The sequence below is a fragment of the Cryptotermes secundus genome, unplaced genomic scaffold (assembly GCF_002891405.2).
Source record: "Cryptotermes secundus unplaced genomic scaffold, Csec_1.0 scaffold710, whole genome shotgun sequence".
Classification (NCBI taxonomy): Eukaryota; Metazoa; Arthropoda; class Insecta; order Blattodea; family Kalotermitidae; genus Cryptotermes; species Cryptotermes secundus.
Window position 1 is genome coordinate 265944 of NW_019739969.1, and position 19759 is coordinate 285702.

At 38.4% G+C, this 19759-nt stretch overlaps 1 protein-coding gene across 3 annotated transcripts in view; it reads right to left on the minus strand.

Annotated features, from left to right (window-relative positions):
* Positions 1 to 19759, minus strand: part of LOC111872216 (ubiquitin-conjugating enzyme E2 Q1) — a 50238-nt gene that overhangs the window by 25369 nt on the left and 5110 nt on the right. For 2 of the 3 annotated variants that reach the window (XM_023865879.2, XM_023865878.2), the window contains exons 2-5: positions 10032 to 10136; positions 8707 to 8934; positions 2437 to 2596; positions 922 to 1073 (exon numbers count right to left, since the gene is read on the minus strand). In XM_023865879.2, the coding sequence (XP_023721647.1) occupies positions 922 to 1073; positions 2437 to 2596; positions 8707 to 8934; positions 10032 to 10136 (645 nt within the window). Of the gene's footprint in view, positions 1 to 921; positions 1074 to 2436; positions 2597 to 8706; positions 8935 to 9484; positions 9517 to 10031; positions 10137 to 19759 lie in introns of those variants that run through there. The other variant, XM_033754613.1, reaches the window with a different exon arrangement.

The window sequence follows — 19759 nt, forward strand, 5'->3', positions numbered from 1 at the left end:
TCTCGAAAGAAAACTAGCAGATGTAGCGGAAGACACTAATGTTCATAAAACTTTCACTTCGACTTTTTGACCTTTTCATTGATGAGGGGGATCCATATGGGAGAAATATCCAAACTGGGCTGGCTGATCAGATTAGATGAACATGCCATGTGAGCTGATTCCTTATACTTTCTGTACCTGCTGTTACTTTCAATCTCCAAGACCCTAGCTTCGTCCCAGCCTACCATATGCCCTCTTCATATGCATGCTGAGCCAACTTGGATTTCTTTAGAAGACCCTGCTTGAGATTATGCCTGTGTTCTTCAAAACTAAACACACTTTACGATCTTCGCTTCTGAGAAAGAGACCAAAAAGGAATCCTCAACAGACGGCACATTGCGTCTATAGCATTCCCTGTGAATGTGGCAGAAGCTACAATGGTGAAACAGGCAGACCACTGGCCATGCGAATCCGCAAAACTCCAGTTTCCAGGGTCCTCAAGGGATTAGGGCCTCTTTTAATAGAAGTGAAACATCATCACTATAGCCATATAAACTCTACATTTACCTTTCAGTTTGATAGTGATATCTAACCCCCCCCCCCAAGGTATTTGGTGTGTTAAAATTTTCTGACAGATCACAACTATACCTATAAATTCTGCAAGAAATATTTTTATATATTACTGAAACTAACAAAAGTATTTCTATAATCATTAATTTATAGTTACTTCTAGCCTCAAAATATAAACCAAAGCCTTTGACATAAAGCAGACATCACAAGTTCTCTCCAAACAGTTTTGTTTTTAATCCATTTCCACTCACACTACATCTGCTATGACGCGGAGTGGAAAATTACACTGGCAAAGCATTCAAATCAGACAAATAATATAACACATAATAATTTGTGGCAGTTACATAAATGGGAATTGTCCAAGAGAATTACCTTAAAAGTCATATTAAGTAAGATGCTATCCTTTCCTTCCTTCTCTTTGAGCAGTACCAAATCATTATGCAAAGGAGAATCTGGATCAACACTCATCAGTCTGATGTTCCATTCATACAGGCTGTCATTCACCAGATCAATACTGTACATCCCTGTACAAAGAACATTTGATTGTAGAACCATCTCTTCTTAAGGACATCCTATAAAGCATTAGCCACTTAGCAGTATTCCCAGAGCGGAGAAACAAACCGAATTTCAAGTCAGCAGTGAAAAGTAGCTTTGTTGTTGATTTTAAGTTACAAAAAAAAACTGTCTCAAAATTGCAATTATCTTTTACCAGACCTTCAAATGCTGATATCATTCCTCCCATTCGTGGTCAACTGTCCTGTGAAAATGGGACTGGTGAGTGGTATTCAGCACATGGCATTTCTTTTACCCACTTTGCAAGCAAATTTGGGTTTCCTGAGCACAGCCCCATCTTATGACAATCTCAAGTTGAGCACCATTTCCATACATCCAGGCTAGACTGTGAAATCAGCCATTCCTCTGTACTCACAAACTCTCCTAACAGCAGTGTCTAACTAAATAAGGAAACATCCATAAGATGCAAATAGTGTAATGCAATGTTCAGACCTGAACTAGTTGGTTAGTTAGTTAGTTAGTTATTGGAGAGGGTGGGTTTCCCCATGCACTGCGACAGGGTTTGATCTATTGTGCTTCCCTCTATGATATTCTACCAGTCTCTATACCCTACCGATATTGGTGCGTACCATCAGTCCAGACCGAGCCAGCAAGTTCGGCCTCTACTGGCTTGGTGGTATCTATAATGCTTCCCCCATCTATCAGAGGCGTTAGAGACTACTGTTGGGCAGGAAACGTCCTTGAATTTGGCTCAGTGACCTCCTTTGGAGATTTGAGGTTCTTTTACGTGCCGTAAAGCTATGACACGGGACCCACGGCTTAAAGTCCCTCCCAGAGTACTTGTTCTCTGAATTTTTCCGCCCTTAAAAATTCCACGACCTCCGCCAGGTTTGAATCCGCGTACCACGAGCCATGAGGTGGGAACGTTACCTCTAGACTACGGAGGCCGTTCAGACCTAACTCACTCCATTGAGCTGAGTGCTTCTCGGGAAACCGCCAGTTGCTCACCTACAGAAGAATTTCCCAACATTTTATGGAAGCCTAGAATTCTTTACCATGTCCACAAAAGCACTGGTCCACTGGTTCCCATCCTGTGCCAGATGAATCCAGTCCATACCACCACATCTTATTTCTCTAAGATCTACCTTAATATTATTTTCCCATCTATGTCTACGACTTCCTAGTGGTCTATTTCCTTCTGGTTTTCCCACCAAAACTACACATTCCTCTTCTCCCCAATGGTGCTACATGCCCTGAACATCTCATCTTCCTTGACGTGATTATACTAGTTAAGGTTACGAAGTTCCTCATTATACAAGTTTCTCCAACCTCCTATTATTTCATCCTTCTTTGGTCCAAACATGAATTTTTTACCTTTCTTAAAGCTATCAGACCGGTAAATATCCCTCAGTTCTTTCATGAGCCTATCAGTTGCTTGAACAGAACCAGACACAGATCCTTTTAGATAATCTTGCCGTTGATTCTGTCTTAGCCGTTCCAATGTTGCCAGGTGTTCTGTGTCCATTTCATCCACCTGGAAAAAAAATATACATGCATAAGAAGATCACTTCTCAGAAGCCACATCATTAATTACAACACTTTCTTATACAGCTGTTTGCTGTAACCTTCCTAGGTGAGCTCAATAACACTGTAACATCAGTATGACCCATCTGACAAACAAACGTGTGTGGTGGCTTCATATACCTCTAATTTGTCAGCTGACATAAACTAATACCCTTGGTCAGATGTTATACGCACTCAACCTTGCCTTCTCCTCTTTTCTCAACCAGCTACAAAATTTGCAGCTACATGGAGAACTACCAACAACAAGCAATGTACAGTACCATAACACTGTGCTGTTTAACAAAGTTCCTTTGCAACAAAAGAGATTACAATTCTAATACAACTTTCAAGATGTTTAAGCAACTGAAAGTGACATTAAAAGTGTCTGTCAATGACATTAAAATGACACAGTGTTAATTGATATGACATCAAGTGATCATTGCTTGCATTCATATGCAAAATTGCATTAATTTCCTATATCTATAATGAAATTCACAAGGTTCTGGCTCTTAACAATCCATCCACTTCTCTTCTGCCGCTCTGTATTGTTTGCCCTGCATTTCCAATATACTTTGCAGATGAATGGACACCATTACATAAATATTCTACAGTACATTCTGTCAACCATTCACAATATGCATATTAGAAAAAGGTGAAGCTACATCTGACTTTAAAAAAAATGCAAGTGATGCCATGGTTTCCTGATCAAAATAATACAAGGATAGTTTAACCCGTTGCCGTGGTTCGACGTGTATGTTTCGTCAGGGATTAAATCGTCTGGGGGGGTTCGACGTGTATGTTTCGTCCAGCTGCACACCTATGTTATAACGCCCATAATAATTGATGGTTTTGCTGTAGATTGTTAGATTTTTCGCTGGCCTGTTGTCAGTAGAACAGAGTATAAATAAGACACGACTTTATCTGCGCCAAGTCATCATTACATATACCTGTCTTGCAGCAAAGTTCCTGTTGCTTCTGGTAGAGGTTCCTCGTTCAAGCTGTTATGAAAGACGTGTTTTCTTTGCTTTGAAGAAATAAACAGCAGAGACGTGATGTTTGTAATATAATATTGCCCTGAGCTGGCCACTCTAACACACTCAATTGGAATTCTTAGAATAAAGGATGTCCATAAGTTTATTCTCGCATGATCCATTGATTTCGCACAGTACAAAGGCCCAGTTCTTAGAAAAACGCCACAATTTAAGGCAGAACACTGTGGTCACCCCCTGAGACGATACGGATGTGTGTGGGGGAGGGAAAAAGAACTCATTCCTTCATGTATTATCGCTCCAGTTGACTCCATTTTATCGTACTGACCTTGGTGGTCGTTTCGAGGGATGACCATAAATATTTTTTTGAGCCAGCTAAGCTCTACTTTCGTTCACTACATACCAGACAGTTCTTAGAATAACTTCATGAATTCTGTGGTCACCCCTACGACATCTCCTGCCGCCAAAATGGATGGAATATCAAAGGCATAGCAACAACCCCTTGTTATGATAACTCGTAACGTTGAATTTACTACAGCTGACCTGGCAACTAAACGGGTCACGGAAAGACATTTCCTTGAACTATACCCCTCACGGGTAAGAAGGCAAGGCAGCACAAATGTGTGGTTAAAAAAAAGGGCCAAAAAAAATACACAATATTGGAGCGGAGAATGGTGAATGTGAGGCACCGTTGGGTTATACGAATGCTTCAAGGCCTTCCTTCTACTAAACCAACTGCCTCCATTACCGAGATACCGGGCGCTCATATTATAAGGTAAGGTTATAAAAACCATCTTTTAAGATCATTTTAGTGAAAGTTTCATGCTTCAAGGCGTACCATTCACTGCTCAAATACTAAAAAACCTGCTTCCATTGAAGATATAAAGGGCGCTCATATTATAAGGTAAGGTTATAAAACCACCTTTTAAGATCATTTTAGTGAAAGTTTCATGTTCCTATCTCATAGAATTTAAGAACAATGATGAATAAATCATTTTCGAGCAAAATTTAAATGGCTGGCTGAATATATTACCGCAGGAGACGCAGCCGCGGAATTTAAATTACCGCGTCAAAGAGTTAAAAAGCAATCTTATGTGCACCCTGTGTTCACTGGACTTAATATGAACTAGGATATACGATGGGGTACCCAAAAGAAACCGAACTAATTTTTTTGTGGGCAGAGCTTTTGTAGTACCATGTTTTGCCGCAATGAGCGCATAGAGCTAACGTTCCTGAGTCGATAAGCTGACTACCGTTGCTTCAGAAGGTAAGGACTAGTTTCGGCAGAGTTTATAGTGACAACTGTTTTGTGCGATCGTCGTTTTTGCAATGGCTGATTTTCATGAACAGCGTGCGGTGGTGAAATTCTGCTTTTTGCTCGGGAAAACTGGAACAGAAACTCTTGAAATGTTAAAAACGGCGTACAAGGACGATGCTATGGGGAAAACTCAAGTGTTTGAGTGGTTTTCCCGTTTCAAAAATGGTGAAATGTCAATTGATGACAAACCTCGTTCTGGTCGTACTTCCACGGCCCAAACACATGAAAATGTTCAAAAAATTCGTGAAAACATCAAGGAAGATCGACAACGGACCATTGAAGAAATTGTGGAGCTGTCGGGAGTGACTTGGAGCTCAGCGGCCAGATTTGTGGCAGTCGGGTAACTGGTTTTTCCATCATGACAATGCCCCTGCTCACACAGCCCTGTCTGTATGACAATTCTTGACCAAAAATGGTATGACCCCTGTTCCTCACCCTCCATACTCACCCGACCTTGCCCCGTGCGCCTTTTTTTTGTTTCCTCGAATGAAAAGAGACATGAAGGGAAAAAACGATGGAGGCGCTGTCAAGCATCTCAAAAGATGAATTTAGACAATGTTTTAAAAAATGGAATAAAAGACTAGACAAGTGTATGGAGAGTACTTTGAAGGGGATTGAAGGTTTGTGCTTAAAGTTTGAATAAATAAGTTTAAAAAAAAATAAGTTCGGTTTCTTTTGGGTACCCCCTCGTATATACAGAAATTAGATTAACCATGAACACAACAAATATACTCACATTTAATAAATTACAATTAGACTTTCTATTCCTGCTACATGTTTCGGTCGCACAAGACCATCATCAGGCATATATATATAGTTATTGAACTACCGATGTGGATCCATACCAGTGCAAAGTGTCATACTGTATACTAACAGATAAAATTTGCCTAAAGTTGGTGTTACAATGAATATAGAAGATACAAAATAAAACATAAAATAAAAAAATATATACAATGTATCATGATTTATAAAGTGTTGAACATATTATGGAAATACTGAAAATATTTAAAAAATATATTTAAACTGTTTAGTATGGGAGGTTAAGAAATATGTATGCCAACTTAATAATAAGGTTCCAATGCTATAGTGCAGAACTGGGCATGTTATGTCATTTGTAGGTCTTTGTTGTAGAAGCTTCCTACATAGTAAGCCCGGTCATGGAGCCCAGAGACAAGTTTCTAGCTGCAAGGATGAGTATGATGTACGGGTTGTTAACCTTTAAACACTGAACTTATAACAGGGTGTTAGCTTGAGCTGGCCGGAGTTTATTTAAATGCCCACTGCTGGTGCGCGTTTAAGTGCCCGTTGCTGCTCTGCATTTAAATGTCAGTTCCTGTTAGGACGCTTACACTGTATTTAAAAATGCTGTATCTAATACAATTTTTATGATAAATGAATGGAATTAAATTTGTTTTATCAGCAAAGGACATAGTACCGCAGAGAATAACGTAAGATTTGAAAATATTTAGACAAAGATGTTATACTCTATTTTTAATTCTTTCTTGTAATTTTGATGCATACTGTAAAAAGTGTTCCCTGCTTCTTCATAGGGTAGTTCTGCATTACAAAATCACTCCTGCTTCTAGCACTTGAAATATTTTTGCATTCACTGGTGCCATAAACCAGCTGGAAGCAATAAAATTATTTTGTTCTCTGCTGGCAAGTTTCATATCTTTGTTGCACTCTTCAGATATTTGAGTCTTTTGACTAAAGGACAGAAAAGTGAAAGCACTGCAGATCAAGGAAGGTTACAAGATCTTTGTTCCCTTCTTCAGTGCCCAGCCCTTCCACTGCATTTGAGGTAGAGTACTGCCCTTTCTAAAGTCATAAACAAACACATGCATCATAGCTGAGATTCAGAGTGCAATCAGTTTTTGTGCATTCATGGTAAATTAGAATACTGTTGTTTCATATCAGCATAAAATGGCAATGATACATTGCTTGGAAGGTGATGAAATTGAAAGGCAACTGAAGTGCAAGATATGTGATGTGGGACTATGCATTTTCAGGTGCTTCAAGAAATACAACACAAAGGCGAGGTTCAGTTACATGACATGGAGGATGAACCCTGTATACACATCAAGGAGATAACTACAAAATGGTATGTACATTGAATTTTAATCTATTTAAAACTAAATATATAGGACTGGGAATTCACTTCTACTACCGGAGTGTGCACATGCTTCCGCTAGCAGAGTTCAAATGCCCGACTGCACAAATCGGTGTACTTCAGCCACTTCAACCATACCCATCACTGTACTGATCAGTGCACTTTCGACGTTAAAGGTTAATTTGTGGTATATTATGTGTGCATATTTCACTATATGTTATCGTTATACATATGATTATAAAATATAGCATATGTGTTTTGTCTGGGCATATATATGTTCGGTGTGTTCTATACTGTGTACTGATTCGATGTAGACTGATCAGTGAAGTCCTGATATATGGCTTATATTTTATCTTTTATCTTATTCTGTATCTTCTAATTTAATTATAACACCAACTTGAGACAAACTGTATCTGTTAATATATAATATGACATGTTGCACTGGTATGGATCCATATCAGTAGTTCACTAACTAAATGTATTCCTATACATAAGTGCCTGATGATGGTCTTGTATGACCGAAACATGTAACAGGGATAAAAAGTTGAACTGTAAAACATTAAAAGCGACTATACTTGTTGTGCTGACAGTTAACCTAATTCGTATATATCTGGAACACACAACAGGATGCAACCAATGAAGATGAACTAGGATGCTCATGCAAATTCAAAATATACCACTTTTTTATTAAAATAACTTGCATTAAAAATATACTCAAACAATGGACTAAATGTTTTTGGATCCCAAACTTTGATAAATGTGTGTCAATACATAGGTAAGTCAATAAGTAAGTTACAAATGGATACAGAACTTAAATAAATAACATTATTGATTTGAAAAATGCTTTTATTTCTCAACATAATCTCCCTATACACTGAGGCACTTGCCCCATCATTTCACAATCCACTGAAAACCAGCAGCATAAAATTCTTTTGGCTGCTGTCGGAACCAGGCAGCGACTGGAATCATGAAGGCATACTGCTCACCACATTCCAGCCTCAAGGACAAACTGTAAATGTCGACTCCTACTGTAACATCCTCAGGAAACTTTGTAAGGCCATTCAACAGAAGCGACGAGAACTCCTCACCAAAGGCGTGTTGCTCTTGCATGACAACGCAGGTCCCCATACTGCCAACAAGACAAAGGAGAAGCTGCGAAATTTCAAGTCCTTGAGCATCCTCTGTACAGCCCCAACCTTGCTCCAAGAGACTTCCATTTGTTCGGCCCTCTTAAATATCATCTTTCGGCTAAACATTTTCCCGACAATGAAGCTGTTGAAAGGGAAGTCACCGCAGCAGCCCAAGGAATTTTATGCTGCTGGTTTTCAGGGGCTTGTGAAACGATGGGACAAGGGCCTCATTGTTGAGAAATAAAAGCATTTTTCAAATCAGTACTCTTATTTGTTTCAGTTCTATATCCATTTGTAACTTACTTATTGACTTACCCTCATATTTCCATCAGGGTCAGGCAAACAGATTATAAATAAAATCAAACATTTAGTAACTATACACTGAATTAAAACAAGTATGCAAGTTATTCAAAGCTGGAATGATGTATTTTATGGTTCTGATGATTAGAATGTATGGCTTCTAACTCCACTAGTAATTTGCAGTTCCATTTTCTTTACTCATCTCTCTCTCCGACAGCATATCTTACACCTTACCTTGCTCTTGGCAACTGCCTCTCCTTCATCCATTTCAAGATGAAGATCTTCCTCTCCTTCTTCTTCATCATCATCATCATCCTCCTCCATATCTCGATCTTCCTCCAACCGATCTGGAAGCCGACATCCAGCAACAGCTGGCATTGTGAGCAGTGCAATATCTGGTGGTTCTGGAATACAGTGCAGTCGACATAGTTCTCGCAGTAGAATACCCACTTGGTTCAGAACCTGTGAAAAAACAAGTATTCATTTCACATATCAAATGCAAACAAACGAAATTTATCACAACTCCATGAAAAGCTCAGGACAACTGGTTGAAAACAGGCAAGAAAAACTACGACTATTCATAGTTTCACAGTGAAACAGGCTGCAGGACAGATTTACATTCAATTAGAATCTTTCATTACAATTTATTACATACTTTTGCTAATATATGTATAACAGAATATCAAAATGTGTTCTGTGAATTAATGTAATGACAAAGTACAAAATGTCTAATGAGAATCTGAGATGTGGAAGAAATGTAGTGCAAGAATTAATGTGTGGGGAACACAGATAACAAAATAAAGGCATGGCTGGTGCAACCACAACCGCCCTCCCACCCTGTCACAATTAATAAATGAAATGTCCAGACATATGAATAAAAACCATCACTGGTGTTGTAATTCTTAAAACAGTTTCATTTACATCTTGTACAAAATGTTTTATATTACTACCAATTAATGGTGAGAGTCAGGATAGCCACAGGCTACAGGCTGGATGGCCCAGGTTCAATTACCAGCAGTGCAAGATCGTTCTCTTCTCCACAGCTTCCAGACCGACTCTGAGACCCACCCATCCTATCCAATGGGTACCAGGGGCTCCTTTCGCAGGGGAGTAAAGCAGCAGGGGCCCGAAGCTGACCACTCACCTCCATCTAGTGCCAAGGTCAAGAAAGGTGGAGCTATACCTCTACTCACCCATATGTAATGGCCTAGTGCTCAACTAATTAAGCAAAGGGGCAATTTTACCTTTACCAATTAATGGTAACAACATGGAATAAACAGTAGCAGAAATTAATTTTAATTAGGCAAAAAAAGGAGGAGGGGTTCCTTAAATGTGCAGATCCTAAAATCATGCCACACCAGTGGCTGCTATGTTCACCTGTGCTGTTACACCAACCCTGCATACAGCTACTAGCTATTTTCTACTGAAACTGCTATTGGCACAAAATGCAAAAACAGAAGTAATATAAATGCATGCAATGAACTATCAACAGTAAAAGAAGGGAAATAACTACTATATTAAAGGAAAGAGTACACAAAATTCAGAAGTGTCCTACATACATGGTTGTCTCTGCCAGAAGTATTACTAAGAATTTGGACAGCATTAGTTACACTTGTTTCTTCTGATTCTGCAAACCAGACTGGTGGAGTGGAGGGGTACGTTTCCTGTAATACAGTATAAACACATGCATCACTGGTAAAAGTAAACATTAAGGTAACAGCATATTTCCCAATATTTTTAGGAAACTGAAGTCACTAAGGAAGAATGATACTTGTCCTGATGTTTTCCTTCAGCATTTGATTGTTTACTCTTTTATTTAATAAAGTTTCTTTAAACTGCATAGATTATATAGCTTCAGTATCAAGAATTGAATGGGCTTTTGCACTGACCAAGTAATATCTAAAACATGCTAACAGCCTGGGAAAAACCCTCTTGTCCAGGTTCAAGCCTGCATCCAGGATTTTATTTCAGGAGTTAAAGGGAAGACAGACTGACATTTAACTGCAAATAAAGAGTATAATAATATGATTCATTCCACTATAAATGTTTTATTTCAGGAAAACATTAAAATGAGCATAACCTTAGTCTCTCAAACATAATGCAGACCTTTCCAACTTCCATGAAAGCAATACAGACAGAAACTGCATTACTATCAATAAATTCTACATCACTAAAATCATAAAATTTAAAAAGAACACATCAACATTTACTCCATTTTACATTAATATTTCAAGCACTAAACAAAAAACTAAAGGATACAAGTATATGACTTTGAGTCCATTACTGATGCAAAGACCAATACATGTTTCAATGACTGTGTATTTTAGATATCTCAAACATGAAACAACCTGAATGAAAGTTAAGCATTAATCAATATTCAGTATTAATGTCTTGCACAGAACTTCTACAACCTTCCCTACATACAAAATTCACTTCTGTTGCAAGGTCCATGATCTTCAGCCATGAACGTTCACATGCAATTAACATCTCTAAAATTTCCGGCCTAATCAGATTATTTTAGCTAATAAAGAAATCCTTGTTTCACTTTTACAAATGGACATTTAAAATACAAAAAGCAATGCAGCACATTCAAATCAAATGTGACACCACGCTGTTAGCTGTGAAAATCAGTATCACAATGCAGGATTAGAAATTTCTCTAAGTAATGACAACTTTGAAGATGATATACCATCAAAAATGAGTAAAGATATGAATTGTGAATATACATTAACTGTAGATGAACTGTACATAAACTAGCATCCTTGTAAACCATATTTAAAAATGTTAACCTTGTATTTCATATAATTTGGCTTATAGATTACAGTACTAAGACAAACATCCAAAAGTTTACAATTTGATTAACATTGTACCTTTAGCTTGTTGTATTTTTAGTGCTTCAACAGAATTTTAAGCATGCACATGCAATTTCAGATGTATTCTTTACTGTCAAATGTTACCTAATTTAACAAAAATGGTACCTGATGTATGAATTATGCTCTTAATATATTAAGAATCTTTAAAAACATTCATCTGTAATGAAAAAGTAGTTCTGTCCAGTGTGACTGGTTAAGATTTTCTTATTTCAAAATTTCATGTCCTTACATGTTTCAGTCTTCAGAGGGACACCTTTACATCAATACAGTTAGAATCCAATATTACAGTACATGTTCTAAAAGTTAAAATACATGTGCAATATAAATAATATACAATTGGCTGTAAAATCTAAAGTCTTTACAACTACAGTGGCTGTTCCAATACATTAAAATATTTATAGTTAGTTTGTTAAGATTCTATTGGAATTCGTAAACCAAGCTGGTTCATGTCATCACTCTTATTTCTTTTCATGGGGGCCGAATGTGTACCACCTTGTCGTTCTCGAGCAGAGGGTTCCGTAATATTGTCCTGTATGTGTTTGTGGCCCACTGTGTTGTTTTTATAATAATAAGAAATAAGAGGGACGACACGAACCAGCTTGGTTTACAAATTCCAGCAGAATCTTAAAAAACTATAAATATTTTAATGTAATGGAACAGCCACTGTAGTTGTAAAGACTTTAGATTTTACAGCCAATTGTATATTATTTACATTGTATGTATATATTTTAACTTTTAGAACATGTACTGTAACAGTGGCTTCTAACTGTATTGACATAAAGGTGTCCCTCTGAAGATGGTCTCTGAAGACAGAAACATGTAAGGGCATGAATAATTGAAAGAAGAAAATCTTAACCAGTCACACTGGACAGAACTACTTAACTTTTTCATAATATTAGTATGATGGACCAAAATGAAACAAATAAAATTCATTCATCTGTAACTTCATTTTCAATATTTTTCTATTCCTTGCATATTCAAAAAGTTACACACAAATGGTTCACATGGCCTTCATGTAAAATGGAACTTTCTGGATTATAATAGAAAGGTTCAAAATTCCATATAGAAGCTAACAGAACACAGTAGTGAGCAATTTACATCCATTTTATTTGGGGGCAACCAAATGGCAGGTCAGAGATGAAGCCCTAAACTGAAAAACCAAGGATATGGTAATACGCTTCATGGTCATGGTTATCACATCCTTTAGGAGACAGTGACAGACAAGCATGGAGGAATGGTGGAAAAAACTTGCTCCAATGCAACTTCGTCCACCATGAAACTCACATCAAATCATCTAGAATTGAACCCAAGGCTCCACAGTGAGAAGCCAGTATCTAACCACCCAACTTCCAGCATGATCTATATTCAAGCAAACATTTCCTTGGGCTCTATTTTACTGTCTTACTCTATCCCAGTCCAAATGGGCACTTTTTATGTTATAGCCCCATTTATCTAGGATACACATTCAGCCTATTAAAAACTCCTTCACAAACGCAACCTAAAAACATAGGAAAATATAACTCAAACCCCTTGTTACATATCCATGATTTATTCTGACCGTCTTACAATGCATACATTTATTCACCTTACTCTTCTCTCTTGCACTACATGTTTCGGCACTTAACATACGCAGTCACAGGAGTAAGACACAACACAAAGCACAATACACATGAAAGTAGGAAGAATACTCCGACAGAAGAAGATAGGTTTGACTCGTGTACTGAAATACAACATAAGGATAACAAATCCTGAACAGTTTTAACATTTTTAATATTTAAAATTTAGCAATATATATGACGAATATATATTTTAGTTATTTTAGTATAAAGACAACAGGGCATGCAATGCAGTATTTCAACGTACATCGAAAAGCACCTGAAGATGGCACTTTAGTCCCGAAACATGTAGTGCAAGAGAGAAGAGTAAGGTGAATAAATGTATGCACTGTAAGACGGTCAGAATAAATCATGGACATAAATCAGTGCAACAGGATGCTAAAATATAACCCTTGTTACATAGTTTCCTAAATTTCCAATTTAAATATGAGGGTCATACTGAAAGTCATGAACAACGATTTTTTGTAAAGTAACATGCTTTATTATTGACAAACCAAATGCTCCACCTCAATCTACAGACCTTTCTTTATTTTTCCACATAATCGCACCTTCTTTGTACACATTTCTTCAAGCGTTCTGGGAGTCTGAAAATTCCCCTTCTGTAAAATTCTGTTCCAGCCATCCAAAGACACTGATGCACTGCTTTCTGAATTGCCTTCCTTGTCTCAAAACGTTGTCCATGCAGCTGATCCTTCACAAATGGTAGTCGGAGGGTGCCAGATCAGGGCTATAGGAGGGGTGTGGAAGAACTTCCCACCCCATCTTTGCAACTGCTTCCAATGTCAGGCGAGCGGCGTGGGGGGCGAGCATTGTCATGCAAGATGATGTTTCGTCCTGGACGTTTATCGTGCAATGCAGGATGGAAATTGTGCAGCGTCTGGACAAAATGAGCAGCATTGATGATTTGCCCAGGTTCCAGGAATTCAGCCAAAATAAACCCCTCTGCATCCCAGAAGGCTGTGCCCATCACCTTCACAACTGATGGCACTGTCTTTACCTTCTATTTTGATGGAGAATGCAAATGGTGCCATTCCATACTCTGCCATTTCGTTTCAGGCTCGAAATGGTGAAACAAGCTTTCGTCACCTGTCACAATACAGAGCAAAAAGTCATCGCCTTCATGTCGATATCTCTGCAGCAGTTCTGAGGTGATGGCTTTTCGTTGAACTTTGTGGTCTTCAGTCAATAACCGCGGGACCCAACGAGCACAAACTTTCCATACCCCAAACTTTCAATCATCTCCAATACTGCACTGTGCCCTATTCCAAGTTTTCGGGCTACTGTGTCCACAGTCACATGCCTGTCATCTTGAATGATCTCATCCAATCTTTCCTTGTTGCGCTGAGTTGAGGCTGTTCGAGGACGACCGCTCCGAGGCTCATCTTCGATACTGGTGTTCCCATCTTTAAAATGTTTCACCCATCTTCGAACACTGCTCGCACCCATGCACATACCTCCATAAGCATGCTGACGTCTCTGGTGAATTTCTGCAGCAGGGATTTCCTCTTTCACAAGAAATTTGATGACAGCACGCTGGCGAAACGACATATGGTTGTCGGCCATTTTGTTAGGAGTGATACTGGTCACGTGATGCAAGCTATTGACATCACAAGACACTCAAGGTTAACACAACAGCTGGTTCCACCTACCACCATACTCCCTTTCGTCTGTTGTTCCCAGGTTGCATGCAAAAAAATGTTGCTCATGACCTTCGGTACGACCTACATAAATAAATAAATTTAATAAATTAATTCTTTCCTCCTCCTATAATGTAGTGAAATTAATGGGCCCTACCACTTACACACAGCAAAATGACAAAAAATTTAAATTTTTAATGTTTTGCATCCTGTTGCATAAATTATATTTAACAAGATAATTTAAATTACATATTCAGCAGTCAACGCAATGACTGTTTTGACTGACTGATTTAAAATCAACATGGTTTTATATCCACATCTGCTAACATTGTGTTACAAGACAATGATTAACTGTTTTTCTGAAGAACACCTGAAGATGATCCCTTAAGGGTAGAAAAATGTTATGCTGATTTTAAAATCAATAAAAACGTTTGTTGCATTGACAGTTGAATATGTAACTTAAACATCCTTGTTAGTCAACATTTATACTTGACTTCAGATTCTTGTGGTGGTTTATACAAAGCTTACGATTTACTGAAATATTTGCATGTTTTAATTTGAGAACTAATGGACAAATTTCAATGAAATTTAACATAATGTTAAGCCATTGGATGCTACCCCAAGTTTGTGGTTTTTGATTTCCTATAATCAGTGACGACAACATGCCAATGCACAAACTTGTGAAGTGGGCACAACCCCAGCACCAGTTCCTAAGTCCACTAACCACCATGCCAATTGTAACCACAGTAACCATAGCTGTAGCAATACTATTAATTTCTTCAGCAAAGCTATCTGAAGCAGTTGGGAACATTATGAAATTATTTTCTTCAGCAGAGAGCCATATCCAGCAGACTTATTCAACTCTGTTGCAATGAAATCAACATTCTAATGACAACCTTCAACCGTAATTTTCTACTGAAATGCAATGTGTCTTTTTATTGTAACATTCAACACCAATGTTATCTTTCTTGTATAATTCAAAATAAGAAAAAATTATGTACTTACATTTTCACTGCTTACTAGGAACTGCATGCTGCAAGCTTAATTCTATATTATCAGCTTGGATGCATGTATACATCACCTTCTCGATTCAATAACATTCTAAATAATCAAGAAGCATGAAAAGAGAAACAAATCTTCATTACCTATAAGACATAGGATGAAGAGTTGTTAACTCTATGCCCAACACCCTAGCTGGACGACAATCCCTTGCTGTCTCTCTACTTACTTACTTACTCATCGAGCTGAGCCCTTCTGGAGGAGCTGCCAATTCTGCAGCTACTCAAGAATTTCCCAGCATTTTATGGAACGCGAAGGTTCATTACCGCGTTCACAAGAGCCCTCCACTGGTCCTTATACTGAGCCAGATCTATCCAATCCACACCATCCTATCCTAAGATAGGATGGTGGTCCTAAGATCCACTCTAATATTTTCCACCCATCTATGGCTTGGTCTTCCTTGTGGTCCCTTTCCTTCTGGCTTTCCCACCAATATCCTATGCGCATTCGTCTCCCCCATTCATGCTACATGACCTACTCAGCTCATCCTCTTTCACTTGATCATTCTAATTATACTTGGAGAAGAGTACAAGTTATGAAGCTCCTCATTATGCAGTTTTCTCCAACCTCCTGTCACTTCATCTCTCTTCAGTCCAAATATTCTCCTCAACATCCTGTTCTCAAACATCCTCAGTCTATGTTCCTCCCTTAATGTCAGAGACCAAGTTTAACACCAATACAGAACCAGGGGCAAAATTATAGTTTTGCATATTCTAATTTTTATGTTTTTGGACAACAGACAAGAAGACAAAAGGTTCTGGGCTAAATGATAGCAAGCATTACCCGAGTTCAATCGCCTCTTAATTTCCTCCTGAATCAGGTTTCGATCTGTTATCGTTGTTTCCAAATATCTGAACTGTGCCACATTTTCAAAACATATTTAACACTGCTATATTGTAAGAATAATGAATGCTTGATGAAGTAGAATTAGGCAGGCACTTTAAATATTCTCTACAAGGGGTGTGGCCGCAGTACTGCTCGTCTAGCCCTCGTGACCACTGGAATCTCTCTGGCTCTCGCCTTCACATCCAAGCTCTGTTCCACCCTTGTACCTAAGTTAGTCTGGGTTCTGTCCTTCTTACATATGTGGGAGGGGAGGAGAACACACACACTTTTGTTTAGTCTGCAGGCTGGTTGCCAGCATGTCCACAGCTTGGAAAGAATATTCAAGATGCCCAAGGAATACAAAATACAGTAGACAATTATATTTCACAAACACAGCAGTTTCCTGGGAATGCTGGAAACTGCTGTGTTTGCGAAATGTTCTATTTTGTGTACTATGTATTGTAGCATATAAGTGTACGTACTTTACGTCTAAACAACTTATGTGATGGTGGTTTCCTATTTGTAGTGATGTTTGCCCTCTGAAGATGGTCCACAGAGACCGAAACATGTAAGGGTGTTAAGTTTTCATGTAGTAAAAAACTTACAGGTCACATAGGACGGAGTGATTTATATTAGAGTATTACACTCTTCAGAATTCCTAAATGTGAAATACGCTATCAAGAACAATACACCGAAGCATGTCTCAATTTCTCTCCAAAATATTCTCCACCATCTGAGATCTTATGCTGCTAACCCATCAGTTATAGGAGTCAGCAGTGTCACCAATTACTAACTGGTGTGGCTTATAAAATCTCCACTCATGGTTAAGCCATATATTCACATGTAAATGAAAGTAGGTTGAATTCAGCATGTTTTTTAACTATGCTTTAGCCAGTATGTCACACACCAAAATGTAGTGGTTTTATGACATCACATGTTGCTGTTCCTGGTCGTTCAGTTACAACTGATTAACGTATTCTTCCAGTTTTCTGGTTATGAAATGAAACAGTCACTTATCAATAAGGCTGTTTCCTGCTTCAGTGGTGGAGCAAATATGTGCAACAATCTTACAGCCATCATGAAACTGTAACTTGTAACTGCATGATAATGATAGCGATTGTAATGAATGAGATCACATCGTACACCAAATTTATATCTACTGAAATTGTAAGTATGCAAAAAGATCATCTCTGAAGGTCCAGCAGACTGCAAATATGTAAGAAAATGTTCAAAGAGGAAGTGTTAAGTGAGTATGAAGACTGTAATACTGCCAAACACTACCAAATCACATCTGAAGAAATCTGTTCCGACTGGCAAACATTACTGAATTGGAGCACACTCACTTTCATAGAAAACGATGGTGGTGCAGATCTACCAGCAGTGACACCACAAAATAGTCTTAATAATATATTGCAATGAACACCCCAGGTACAGTCAGTCATGCAAAGACTGAACCAACCGATTCCTCCTCAAACAACAACAATGTTAAATCTGGAACTGGTGCTAACATACTCCTTGGTAACACGTGGGATCGCAGTACCTGCTTGGAAGGCAGCCATCTATCAAAAGCCATATAGTTACTTCAACTTGGAGTTCGTTCATACAAAGAATATGTTATACAGAAACCACACAATGACAAAAACTGATTCGGTTAAAAATTAAAAATAGTATTAAATAACATCATCAAATGAAAGGTGGGGATGCCATCTAACACCCTGATGGATCTAATTATCAAAGTGTAAAAAATCATTCATACATTTAATTTCTTTATCTAGACAGTAAAGGGCATTTATTCTTGAGCATTGGTACAAACGTTGATCACAGTGGCCGAAAGGTCTAAGGCATGACTGAACCCTCTTCGCCTGCTTAAGCACTGGGATCGTTGGTTCAAATCCCACTCAAGGCATGGATGTCTGTGTACCTTTATTCTGTTTTTGTGTTGTCCTGTGTGTAGGTAGTGCCCCTGTGACTGGCTGATCCCCCCCCCCCTCTAAGGAGTCCTACCGACTGTGTAAAAAGATCAATAAACTGAAAAAGTGGCCCAGGTCCAACAAAGGGCTGTAGGGCCATAGATAGATAGACAGATCAGTACAAATACATATATGATGAATGAAAAGCTATTAAACAGGAAATCATCAGCGTTCATTTACAACATACAAATACCAGTCTATTGAAGTTGATCCTTTTCTGTAGTACATGCCAAATTAAAAATAAGATGATGTCAAAATAACTAAATCTGTGTCAGGCTAGTGTATGAAAAGATGTTCCAGTTCACCTTGCATACAGTCTTAGGTTGTGTCATCACTAAGGACTTGTAATAATCTAATCCCCTATCTGAGCAGTCTTTTGCCACTTTTAAATGTTAGCTACTTCACATGAATTAATGAGGAGGCAAGGTACAGCACAAGTATATCTGCTATATTCAGTTAAGTTACAATGCTTTGTATTGAAGCAACTTAAATGTAAATAATAAAATTCCATGATGGAGAATGAGGGGAAAGGGAGAAGTGGAAGTTGGTTTTTATCTTACATCCAAGAGCTGCAAACAGAACCTGAATTCAGACAGGTATATATGGTCACCATACTTCAGCATTCTCCACCTCAGCTATGGCAAAAACAACATACAAAATTGGCTGCATACTGCTCACTACACAACTATACTCATACAACATGTCTCCAAGTGCATGTGATCAGCTTAGCATTTTCCAAATAGTTTCGCAGTCTCACGTGCAGCACGTCTTTCTACAAAACTTACTGAAAGTTATTCACTATATGTTTCAAACTATATGGTCATCATTAGGTGTTTTTCTGACACCAGTTGTCGCGTATCGCGGGGTATATAGCGACAAATAACTTCACGCCGTATTTGATATAGCGAATTTTATTTCACATTCGCCGCGTATCGCGGGGTATATAGCGACAAATAACTTCACGCCGTATTTGATATAGCGAATTTTATTTCACATTCGCACTTACAATCACCCAAATTACAATCTGACGATTACTGCTATCTGCAGTATCACAAATAGTACACTCCAAATGCCACAATACAACTGACTGGTTGCTTTTACGTCTTGACTCGGCGACTGTTACTTTATAACTCAGTACAACTGACTGTGAATAGCCTTCGCTGCTCCCCATGTAGCCTCGATCGGACAATACAGAAAACGGCCTTGTTGCCTGGCGCTGTGTTGCTAGCAACGCTAGCGGTAGTAACCGTTGTTACTACGGTAACAATCCTGTTGCGTCACCGTTACGTTACCGTGCGGAGGGGGGG